Below are 12,666 nucleotides of genomic sequence, written 5' to 3' on the forward strand. Positions count from 1 at the left end.
AAAAAGCTTTGAGCATTCATATACAGAGAGAGAGAGAGAGAGAGAGAGAGAGAGAGAGAGAGAGAGAGAGCGAGAGTATGTGTGTGTGTGAATTAGCTGACATTTCTGTGGAATGAATTTAAGAGTCCCACTACTGGTTGTATGTTGCTTGTTTCATTTTTTTAAGAAACTGCCACTGTCTTTCATAGTGAGTGTGCCATTTTACATTCCCACCAGCAATATATGAGTGATGCACTTTTTCCACATACTTGTCAGCAGTTGTTGGTGGTAATATTATTGTTATTATTTTAACCAATCTGATAGGTGTGTAGTGATAGCTCATTGTGGTTTTAATGTACACTCTCCTGATTGGTAATGATGTTGGACATCTTTTCATATGCTTCTTGACCATCTGTATACCCTCTCTGGTGAAATATCTGTTCATGTCTTCTGTAAATTTTGTAATTTGATTTTTTTTTTTTAATGTTGAATTTGAGAGTTCTTTACCTATTCCAGATACTAGTTCTTTGTCAGATACGTGATTGGCAGGTATTTTCTCTCAGTCTCTAAATTATCTTTTCATCCTCTTCACAGGGTTTTACACATAGCAAAAGTTTTTAATTTTGGAGAGGTCCAATTTATCAAGATTTCCTTTTATGGATTGTGCTTTTGGTATTGGGTCTAAGAACTCTTTGTCCATACCATAATTCTAAGCATTTTCTTCTTTTCCCTAAAAGTTTCATAGTTTTATTTTATATTTATGTCTATTTTCCGTTAATTTTTTGATAAAGTAGGTGCTTTAATATATAAGTCAAGGGTTTTTGTTTTTTTGCCTATGAATATGAATGTCCAATTGCTTCAGCACCATTTGTTGAAAAGGTTACTCTTCCCCCATTGAATTGCCTTTCCACCTTTGTCTCCATGTTTTTATGCTCCTCAGTGGATTTAATAACTGTGCAAGATGAAAGCCAACAGAATTGATTAATTATACTAATACCTCTGGGTATTTAAGAAATAACAGAATTCTCTTTCATTTAATTTACATATTAACTTTTATTACATGAAGCAAAAACTAACAAGCAAAGCCTAGAACCTATTTCTCATGACCCAGAGAAAATATTGTTAGCATTTTGATATGTTTTCTTTGCTTTTTTAAAATGCATTTTTAGTATAGTGAAGATCATGATGTAAGTAAAATTTTATATTCTGCTTCCCCCATTACATTATGAACACTTTCTTATGTCATTAGAAATTCCTTGTGTAACTAGTTTCAAATGAACTACTTATGTTATTCTATAAATATGTACCATATTACAGATGTAGTATAATTTACTATATATTAATAAATACATATACTATCTATATCACTGTATTTTTATATAATGACTTGTATTATCATATATCTACTATATATTATAAATGTATATGCTATATATCATAATATGTACTACATATTTACTATATTTATGTGTACCATATTTACTGTGTATAATTACCAATATTACCCTATAGATCAGTAATTTATATTACATTATATATGATAGCACTATTATAATTTATTTTGTTACTCCTTTTGTTGAACATTGAGTAGTTTTCAATATTACTGCTAACATTTTATTGTACATTCAGTGGGATCGGACACATATCTCACTCTCTGTATTCAGAGCTAAACTTCGGAATGGCGTGAATTTCATTTTCTTTTTCCCATCCCAAACAAGGCAATTAATTTATGTTCAAGTTGATGGGACAGAAGAGTAAAATGGAATATATTAAACATTGCAAACAAGTAGTAGCAAACTTGAATTCCTCACTCATCTGCCAGGTACTAATAGAATTCTAAGAGGTATTTTAAACCAACAATGGTTTGAATGATCAAATGTTTTATGTGGACATTGTTTTAGAATTCTAAGAGGTATTTTAAACCAACGATGGTTTGAATGATCAAATGTTTTATGTGGACATTGTTTTATGTGGACATTGTTTTATCTCTTCATGTTAGTTCAGAGATTCTTAAACTTTATAGTACGTGAAATTTAGTTATGGGTTTAATATACAAAACTGAATATCTGTGGTATTTAGAAGGTGATTTAGAGATCAAAGATAATCATGACTAAATAGTACCCACCCTTCTGCACTTGAATATGGAATCCCTTATTCATTGTTGGCTGCATTTTGGACTTTTTCCTTAGGATAGATTTCTATTCTTTTTTTGTCGTCAAATGGCCTTTAAAGATCACCAGCAGAGTATAATGTTGCCACTCAGGTCTTTGCCATCTGTGAATATTATCATTAATTTATACCCTTATTAATTTTTAGGTTTTAAAAAAATTTCATTTTATTTTGCATTTGGAGAACATTGTTTTTCATATCCTCATTAGCTCTTTACATTTTCTCTCTTTGGTATTATTAATATTTTAATGTACTAATGTAGTTTATATTGGTTATTCCCATCAGGGTAGTTTTGGTTGCTAGAATCAGATCCCCATTCAAAATAGTACAATTAAAAGTTGTAATGATGTTGACGGTGGTGGGTTCCTGGGGATACAGATGATTTCTGAGAAACCCAGAGGAAGAGCTAGATCTCTAAATTAGAAATTGAAAGACAGCAAAGAACTAAAATGTCTCTTTAACCCAGAGTGGAAATAATCTAGTTCTCTCTAGCAGGTTCCACTGTCTAGCTGTCTAGCATGTGATTGAACATGGCCATAACCTCTGTTTATAACCTACCAGCATTGAGCCTCTGGGTTGAATTTTCTAAGGAAGAATCTGATTGGCATTGATCAGATAATTGTTAGCTGGGCAGCTGGGCAGTCTAGTGTCTGGCCCAACTCTTCACCATCAGTTATGAGGAATATCACATGATACACATGAGCTGTATCATTCTAGAATGGGCAATGAGATCTTTAGTGTATACCAAGCCCATGTGTTTCTGATTTAACTGCATTTGAAATGATAGCTTGTGCCATGAATCCCTACGTTATTTGTACTGATTTGGGACTTTTATCTCTGGGACTTGTCCTGAAATATGCCTAGTGATTATTATCAAAACATGAACAAACTTACCTTCAAATATTTATTTTCTTTTGATTCCAGTGATGGTCTGAATGGCAAAATATGCCCATTGTGGAAACAATTTTGATTTTTAAAGTTTTATTTTCCCAAAGCAACATCCCATTTCTGGCTTGTAAATATTTTACAGGTGAAAACATCAAAAAGCAAACATTTAAATGCAAATGTCTGTTGGTGGAGATGCTGAGCTCAGTCTTTATATTTCCTTCCAGATTTATCAACGATGCTGGTTAGTATTCAAGAAAGCTTCAAGCAAAGGTCCAAAAAGACTGGAGAAATTTTCTGATGAACGTGCTGCATATTTTAGGTGTTATCATAAGGTAAGATTCAATTGTTGTAGCTTTCCGGAAATCAGTTTACAAGGAAGTAACTTGAAGTCATTGAGTCTGAAAACTTGTCTAGATATTTTCACAAAGGTACAAGTAGAACTTTTTCAAAGGTTAAAACATCCCTAAAATAACACCTCCTTGCTCATCGTGTAAAGCAATTGGCTAATACACGGTGATTCTTCTGGTTTTCTGCTATTGGTGGTGGTGGTGGTTGTTTTCCAGTCTCTAATATAGAACTTACCATGTTGTTATATGTGCAGCACTAAAGCCCCTTGAGGGTGAGGACTGGATCTCATTGTGTCTAGCACAGTGCCTGATGCAGAGTAGACACTCATTCAGCGTTTGGGGGTAGGGGGGAGGAGAGAGGGGAAGGAACAGAAAACAAGTGATTGGTGGGAGAAGATGAAGTTCACCCATTAGTTGATTTCTTTAAGTTTGATGACTAAATTTAATTTAGACTTGCAGTTTCTTACTACTAGTGAGAGAGACTGCCTCACTAAAAATAGTAATTACTTGTTGAAATACATGAAGGTAAATACAAAATTTACTTACTACTTGGATTCACAAATTAGCTAAGTCTTTTCCTCTATGTGGCAATACATTTTTCCATGGTCCTTGTCAATGTGCAGCCTATGTAGTTTTTATTTTCATGTTGAGACAATACTACTCTTTTGTCTGTGAAGGAACCATGCTTATTTTTATGATAGAACATTTTAATTTTCGTTTTCCATCTTGAGGATTCTTTAATCCTTATTTGGTGAGAATTCACTGGGGATGGGCTTCTTGGCCGTTTAAAATTTTATATGAAGCCAGTGGATCCATTAGCACAAAAACTTGGCTGGGTGGGGGAAGTGAACAGTGTTCCCTTTTGTGCAAATCCTCCAAAAGTGGTGACTTCACAACATCTCAAAGCCCTCAGCCAAGGCAGTGGTCACATGGTCACATGATTTGACTCTTCCCTGCCAGTTTCACTTCATCTCTCAGTTTCCTCAACCCCACTTTGCTCTGCTCCAGGTGTGCTGGGCTCTTCACTTTCTTTAGAAGATGCCAAACACTTTCCTACCTCTGCACTTGCTCTTCCCTTTTCGTGGCATGCTCTCCCCCAAACACCCACATAGCTCACTCCCTTACTATGTTCAGGGCTTCACTCAAATCCCTGCTCTGTGTGAGGCCATTTCTTGACTCTCTTATTTAACACATTGACTGCCACACTAGAAAAAAAATTTTTCCTTGGGGCCACAGTGTTTTATTGCGAAAATAGAATAAAAACTTCAAAAACAAAGCGATCCTTTCTAATTTAATGAAAAATTTGGTTATTTTTTTGTTGTTTTTTGTGCGTGAGTTATATGCAGTTAAATTGTCAATGCTGATTGTAACAATAAGAATATCAACAAATAAGACTTTCGTGAACCAACTGCAGGGTTTTGCCCAGGGGCCCCCATCATGTAACATGTATGCTGTAGCAAGGCAGCGTGAGTTGCCTGTGTACCACGAGGCTCCTGAGATAAAGAGACGTATGAGTTACATATGCTTCACAAGGCCCCGGACTCAAAACTAGCATGAGTTAAATACAACTCACATGGCAGTTAATGTGTTAAAATAGAATCTACCTACTCACCCCTCCCCATCCCCCTTAGCTGTTCTGCTTAGCACTTATCATTACACACCACACTCATTGATTATTTCTTATTGTCTTCCCTCCCCCACCATAAAATAAGGTCCACAAGGATGTGATTGTTTTTTGGGGAGAGAGAAAAGTGCATGTTCCACTATTAACTAATACCAGTACCTAACCCGTAGTGGATACTTTTTAAAATATTGACTGATGCGCAATAGATGTTATCAATGGAGGAAACGGAGTACGTGTAGATGTCTGTGTGTCATGCTTTTATTTAGTTTATGGGAACATATCTGTACTTGAGGCATCTGAAACCAGGAAGAAGTATTTTGATTTAGAGGAAATAGGGTGGGTAAGAAAAACCCAGGATTTGGAAGTTTTAGAAGGACAGACTCAAATATAAAACCAAAACGGATTGAAAAGTTCTCCTTTGACTGTGAAATGAAGAAGGGGAAGTTGAGGACAAATTTGCCCTGTTTCAGACTTCTACCTGCTGGCTTTAGAATTTAATATGTAAATCTGGGGGACGTGGTAAGCCACATTCTCTTTCATCTGTAATAATCATTAACCAAAGTTCAAAGCCTCAGAACGGAAGAATTATCTACATTAAGTCTCCAAGCCCTTGATGAGTTCCTGTAGCTGATTCATCCTCCTTACTCTTTTAGATCTGATACATTTAGTATTAATCTCTTGGGGGCATATAAAAAGCTGGAGTGATTCTGAGATATGCATTTTTCATCTAAATACTGTGTAATTTATGAATCTTGATAATAAAATACTAGGGTTACAAGTAGCATACCATGACCAAATTTCAGAGTTTATGCTAATATAAATAAAGCAATTTCCAAAAGAAATGAGGAAATGTGTATTACACTATTTGATCAATACAGAGATGCTGTGGCATTTGTAGACATTCCCCTCCCATAGGAAATCTGTAGCATTTATAAGAGCACACTACTTCTTCCATTTCATTTTTAAAGATATTATTAAGGAAAAAAATGCCACTTTGCATATCTGATCCTTTTCAGAAGTTTTAATGCAAGAAAAAGACTATAGAATTTTAAAACTTGGTATCTCTTCACTGAAAATGTAGCCATAGTTGCTCTCATGCAAAAATTGGAAAATAAATATATGAATAATTCACATATGGAACAATTCATTTTTCATTTCTTTTCCTCTTCTGTGAAGAGCCCCCGAAGACCCATAGCTGTCAGAGAATGCTGTGAATTTGATTAATTGTAATTGCAACAATATTTAAGACTCTAGTGACTTTAAATATAGTTCCTGACCTTCTTGTTAAACATGAGTTCTCTGTTTTCATTCGGGAAGTAAAATAGCGCACACTAACCAGAAGGGGTTGAGAGTTTCCTTGTATGGTTTTACTGTTTCGAGATGAATAACAATTGAGAGGAAAGCTAAGTGGAAGGAAAGCCATCTACAGTTTTCAAGACCAAGACAAATGGCGTGACAGGAAGTATGCAAGACCTGGATCTGGGAAACCCGGGTTCTAATCCTGGCTTTGCTGCTATGTGTCTGTGCCATGTTGCCTACCTCCTGTGTGAAGGTGACCTCCAAGGAAAGTCACATCGTGGCTTCCTCATCCTCACACATTGCTGGGTCTGCAGGATTAAGTTCACCTCGCACCAGAGGACAATTCCAACAAATCCTGTAATACAGCGTTTCCAGAAATGTGTACTGGAGAGTATAGCAAAAGAGATTTTTGTGATGGACAGGGTTGTGTGGGCAAAGAATTTGGAAACTGCAACATTTGCCTCCCCAACCTCTTTGAGGTTTGTAATCCACTGTAGCTCATCACAGGCTCTGATAAGTCCTGCAGCGAGGAAATCTGAGTAACTCTGAGTCAGTGTTTCCAAAACTGATCGGGCCATGGGACTGTTGTTTTTAAATCACCTGTTCCGTGGAACAAATAAGTTTAAATCTGAGAAGCACAGTATGGGATACGCTGCTTTTGTGTGTTACCTTATTTCTCAAATGTCCACTTGGCCCATTGTTATTCCAACAGTGAACAATGAGGGGTGATCACTCCTACTCCATCGAAATCATAGAGTTGAGCTGTGTGTCGAATGAATAAACGTCTGTGAATGTATTTGAAAAATAAGTGATCCTATAACTGCAGAGAATAGTTGCCATTATTACTTTTATCATTCTGCCACACCCCTTTAGTCTTATGTGCTCTGTCATTCTGTCCTTTTTTAGTGACTAGGTCACTCTTGGGTCTCCCAAGTTCAATGGCAGACCTTGTTCTTGGTTTCTCCAAAAATAAGATTCTAGGTTTCACACAGCAAGCTGAAATCCTAAGGAATTTCTGCTGGTGTATCTCGTGCGTGTGTGTGCACGTGAGATAACCTTTCTGTACTAACAACTCGTTCTCTTACGCAGTTTCTCCCTCCCTCTTTCCTCTTTTGATGTGGCCGTCTACAATATGGCTTTTCAAAATCTTAAGATAGGACATAGCCCCCTCTTTCAATACTCAAGCATCCATTTTGGAGTCATCCCCTCCTCATGCAAGAAACTGCCCACCAGGCTATGTTCTGGAAGTTTCCTTCCAGAAAAAGGAATTGCCAAAGAGGACGTGACTCTGCTCATCTCCATAAATTAAATGGTGGCTAATTACTCTGATACTTTTCCCGAATGGTAAACGCTCCTGTACTCACATTTCTAGGGCTCCAGTAAAGGAGATACAAGAAGTTAACTGTAGTACAAAAAAAAATTTTCTGATCTGAGTGCTTTTACTAGTCAAGGAGGTACAAGTCTGCACCAGAGTGCCAAAGACTCCTGAAACATGTTCAAAACTGGATTAACTGTATTTCCTACCCAAGCCTGGTGGTTCCTTTCTGGGGTTCCCTGTCTCATGGCATGGCACCAGGAGCCATCTGTTATTCAAGACAGAAGCCGGGGAGTCAACCTTCACTTGTTCTCTTCCGTATCCTTTCCATATCCAATCCAGATTTGCGTGCCCTCCTCCCCCGGCATCAACACCCCTCCCTTCCTGGTCCATGTGGCAAGCATTTATCAACCCTGCTGCATCTCTGCTTTGTTTTCACCTCCGTGTCACTCTTCTTGACCCACCGTGCATCAGCCCGTCTGCTGGGCCCCTTCTTGTGGATACGCTGGTCACACTGAAAGCGATGCTGTGTCTTCATGGTGGTGGTAGATTTGGCCTCGTTGGGGCTGATCCCTTAGTCAGACCATTCGTCCTTGGTAATGGGTGTCTGATTTTCAGTTGGACACAAGGCTACCCAAAGTAAAGACCCCTGTGCAGCGAGGTGTGGTCATGCAACTAAATTCTGGCCTAAGGGGGAAAAGCCAGGAAGATGCCGTGTGCTTCTTCATCTCTTTCTCTTTCCTGCTGGTTAGCAAATGGGCGTCAGCCGTCCTGGCCCTCCATGCTGGGAAGGCCACACGTGGAGGACAGCACAGCAGCAGGTCAGGCCTAGAGCTGGGTGTCCGGGGCTGGTCTGTGCTCCCTGACACCCAAGAACACCAGGGCAGCCTGCGGCTGTCTGTCTCTGGGTTTCTTTCATGTGAGAGGAATAAGCTTCTATCTTGTTTAAGCCTCCATCATTTTGGATTTTCTGTCATGCACAGCAGTCGAATCCTGACTATTAGGGATGTAGTAAAATTTCCTCATCATTTGGTGCACTCTGCGTAGGGGATTCTGTTACTCACAACCAGGAGTGTCTTGACACAGTTGCACTCTGTCGGATTTGAATCCCTTAAAGACAGGAGCTGTGTTTTGTTCATCTTTGGATCTGTCCTCCCGGCCCAGCATAGTGTGTGGCACACAGTAGGTGCTTTGGATTCCAAGGACACATGGGGTTCCCAGGACACGATTTGTAGCCTACTTAGAACAGTCTTGCATAATAGAAATGTTAGGAGAACCCCAGCATGTGGAGAATAAAAAGGGCCATGCAAATCACATGCCAAATCCTCGGTCATGCGAGCCTAAGCGTGGTCTTGCCGTACGGAGAAGACCCTCTAATAATGAAGATGACCCCATCACATTTGTACAGATATTTACATGTTAAAAATCGATACAGAACATGCACGAGGTTAAACAAATCAAATGGTATTGAAGAGCTCATCATGAAAAGCAACTGTGCTCACTCCAGTCCTACTCTTTTGTTGTGGGTTGAATTCTCACCCGCAAAAAAAGACGTGCTAAGCCCTGGTACCTGTGGATGTGACTTTATTTGGAAATAGGGTCTTTGGAAATGTATTCAAGTTACAGCGAGGTTGCTGGAGGAGAGTGGATGGACCCTAATCCAGTGGCCAGTGTCCTTATTAGAAGAGGCACAGACACGGGGAGAAAGCCAGGTGAAGACAGGCAGAGGTGGGAGTGACGCGTCCACAAGCTAAGGGTGACGAGGACTGCCGGCAGCCGCCAGGTGCCAGGAGAGACCCATGGAGCAGAATCCCTCTGAGGGCCTCCAGTAGCAACCAGCTTTGCCAAGACTTTGATTTTGGACCCTGGCCTCCAGAATCGTGAGAGAACAGATGTCTGCTGTTTGGGACACCCAGTGTGTGGTACCTTGTTACGGCAGCCCTGGGAAACACACCTGTCTCAGCTCAGTCACATCTTCATTCTTTGTGTTCATTTTCCTAGTCGTTGCTTCTGAAACTCTAAATGATATGTGCGTACTTCTCTTTTGTGTCTTGTTAACTTTCAACATGTCAACAGATTTCTCTCCTTTAGAAAGTTTGGGTCATTGATACAGTCTCTTACCAACCCTTCTTCCTTAAGAATTTTGATGATTACATTATTTTCAAGAAATGTTCTACGGATCATATGTGTAACATTCAATAACATACTTAATTTAACCTCTGCGCCTTTCCCCATAAACGTTAGAAAATGTTTCTTACGTCAACCTTGTATGTTGAAGGTGTTTCCTTCACTCTTCTCTTTTTAGTCCCTTTACTTGTTGGTTCTTTTTACTTTCACATCATCCAACACCGGGTCTTTGTTGTCTCACAGAAATGTGGGCTTACAGTTGTCACATGTTGTGTGGTAAGAGAAACTAAATAAAGATTTTTTTAGTTGAAAACTTTTAGTATTTAAAGTGTAATATTTAAATACAACATGGGCCAGATTGACTATTTCTCTAGGTTGTGTTGGCCTGCAAGCTTCCCCTTTTTATAAAAAAAAAAGTCTCTGATTTCCCTCTTGAACTAATAATAGCAAGAGAATGCAATCATCTTCCCAAGAGTCAACACTATATTTAGTAAGCATACTATTTTAATATGTATAAATTATAAACAAAACTGCCATCATACTTTGTGTCCTTTTATTTTCTTTCAGTTATAGTTCATGTACATTCATTGTGATAGAAAACATTACAAATACTTTAGCTACAATAAGGTTTTCATCGGAGATACACATATTCTTCATGAAATATTATTTTAGTCAAAAACACCATTAAAACTGTCAAGAGTAAATTTGTTCTCTATGCCTCCTCTGTAGGAGGACCCTAATTGTGATTGGAAACCTGAGTGTTTGTATGACAGCATGACAGGTCTCAAAGAGGACACAAAAAGCAAAATCAGAGAGAAAGAATAAATATACCATGTTGTATGGTCATGGTTGCAACAAGATTAAAGATGGTGTCAATTCCATGTTGTGACATCTACTGAGGCATGAGTCACAAACATTGGATCAGATATCAGCTGTGAGTTGCAAATACAAGATGATTTCAAAGCTATGCTGCGTAAGGATTGTTTTTTTTTTTTTTTGTGGCTTCCCATGATGCTTAGAGTTATATCAAAACTCATTGCCAATATCAGGAACTCCAAGGTCTTGCATAATTCTGCTTCAGCACATTTCTGAGACCATCCCATGCCACTTGCCACCTTGCTACACTGGCCTTCCTTCATTTATCCTACCTCAGGGCCTTTGCACTTGCTGTTCCTTTGGTCTGCAAAGCTTTCCCTCATGGGTTCTTCTCTTCTTTCAGATATAGTACTCCATGTGACTCATAATCCCATTTCTTTAGTACAGTAGTCCCCCCTTATCAGCAGAGGATATGTTCCAAGACCCTCAGTGGATGCCTGGAACCATGGGTAGTACTTAACCCTATATATTGTATGTTTTTTCCTATACACACATATCTTTGATAAAGTTTAATTTATAAATTAGGCACTGTAAGAGATTAACAACAATAGTAAAATAGAACAATTGTGACAATATACTGTAATCAAAGTTATTTGAATGTGCACTGTCTCTCTCTCAAAATGTCTTATTGTACTGTTCTCAGCTATTTTCAGACTGCAGTTGAACGTGATTAACTGAAACCATGGAAGGTGAAACTGCAGATAAAGGGGAAATACTACGTCTTGAATGCATAGCATTTCTCACTATTGAAATTATGCCATTCATTTATTTGTTTATTTGTTTATTGCTAATAGACAGTAAGTTCCAAGGAGCCAGAAATCTTGCACTGTGTGTTCAGCCCTGTGACCTCGGCACCTTTATCAGTGTGTGGAATATAATGTCTGCATTGAATATTGGTTAAATCTGTGGTGAAAGGGAGACGAGGACACTATTGGTTCTGGGTCATAAAGACAATTCGTCACCTGAGTGGCCTTGTGTCGGACATTTAAATTTTCTGTGCCTTAAGTCTCTAATTTATAAAATGGGGATAATGATAATAGGACCTTCCTCACAAGGTTAGTGTGAATATTTTTTAAAGAAAGATAAGCACTTTATGCTGTGTTTGATTCATTAAGCCCTTAGTAATAAGTTATTAATACCATTCCTTTTAAAATACACTGTCCCTTTGGACAATACCATTAAGCTAGTGGCTTTACTTTGGTCATCATAATAGTTGATATTTATTGAGGGCTCATTATGTCCAAATAGTCATTGAACAAAGTACTTATATATGTTAATTCAATCCCACAGCAGTCCTATGAGACAAGTACCACTGTCGTACCCATTTTGCAGATGAGGAAGCTCGAAATGAATGAAGTTGATTAACAAACCCACGATTATATTGTTGTGAAGTCACAGAGTCAGAGCCCAGGCATCCTGGCTCCATAGCCCATGTTCCTAACCACTGTGGCTCACTGTCTCCCTGGAGTAGAATCTTTGCTTCATACGATACCTTTACGAATGGCCCAGTAGTCAAACAGATAAAAGGAGAGCTGCTTAGATTGAAGCAGGCATGGAGGATGATGAAGAAACATGATCCAGAATGTTCATTTTTACCCTACTCTTCCCTACATTCCCAGAGGCACAGGGAGATACGTGTTCTAAGGAATATACATTGTAAATGTGTATCAGTTGGTAAGAAGTAACACAGAGATAATGTGTGTCATTTTCCCAGTTTCCCCCAATGATGTCATCTTGTAAATCTATAGTACAGTATCACAACTAGGATATCGACATTGATGCAATTCCCTGTTCTTATTCAAATATCCCCAGTTTTACTTGTATTCACGTCTTTGTATGTATTTAGTTCTATGCATTTTATCACCTGTTGGTAGCTGTACACAGCACCACAGTTAAGATACAGGAGAGTGCCACCAACTAAAGGATTCTTTGTTGCCCTTTTAGAGCCACATCCTCAACCCCTTCACTTCAGCCAGCACTAATCTGTTTTTCTTTTTTTTTCTTTCCTTTTTTTGACTTTGACATTAGCCAGGTGAGAAATC

General features: G+C 38.4%; 1 protein-coding gene across 2 annotated transcripts in view; it reads left to right on the top strand.

The window, feature by feature from the left end:
• Positions 1-12,666, top strand: part of DOK5 (docking protein 5) — a 138,232-nt gene that overhangs the window by 57,076 nt on the left and 68,490 nt on the right. For both annotated transcript variants that reach the window (XM_045528397.1, XM_045528398.1), the window contains exon 2: positions 3,261-3,368. In XM_045528397.1, the coding sequence (XP_045384353.1) occupies positions 3,261-3,368 (108 nt within the window). The remainder of the gene's footprint in view (positions 1-3,260; positions 3,369-12,666) is intronic.

This window comes from Lemur catta, chromosome 17, assembly GCF_020740605.2.
Source record: "Lemur catta isolate mLemCat1 chromosome 17, mLemCat1.pri, whole genome shotgun sequence".
Lineage (NCBI taxonomy): Eukaryota > Metazoa > Chordata > Mammalia > Primates > Lemuridae > Lemur > Lemur catta.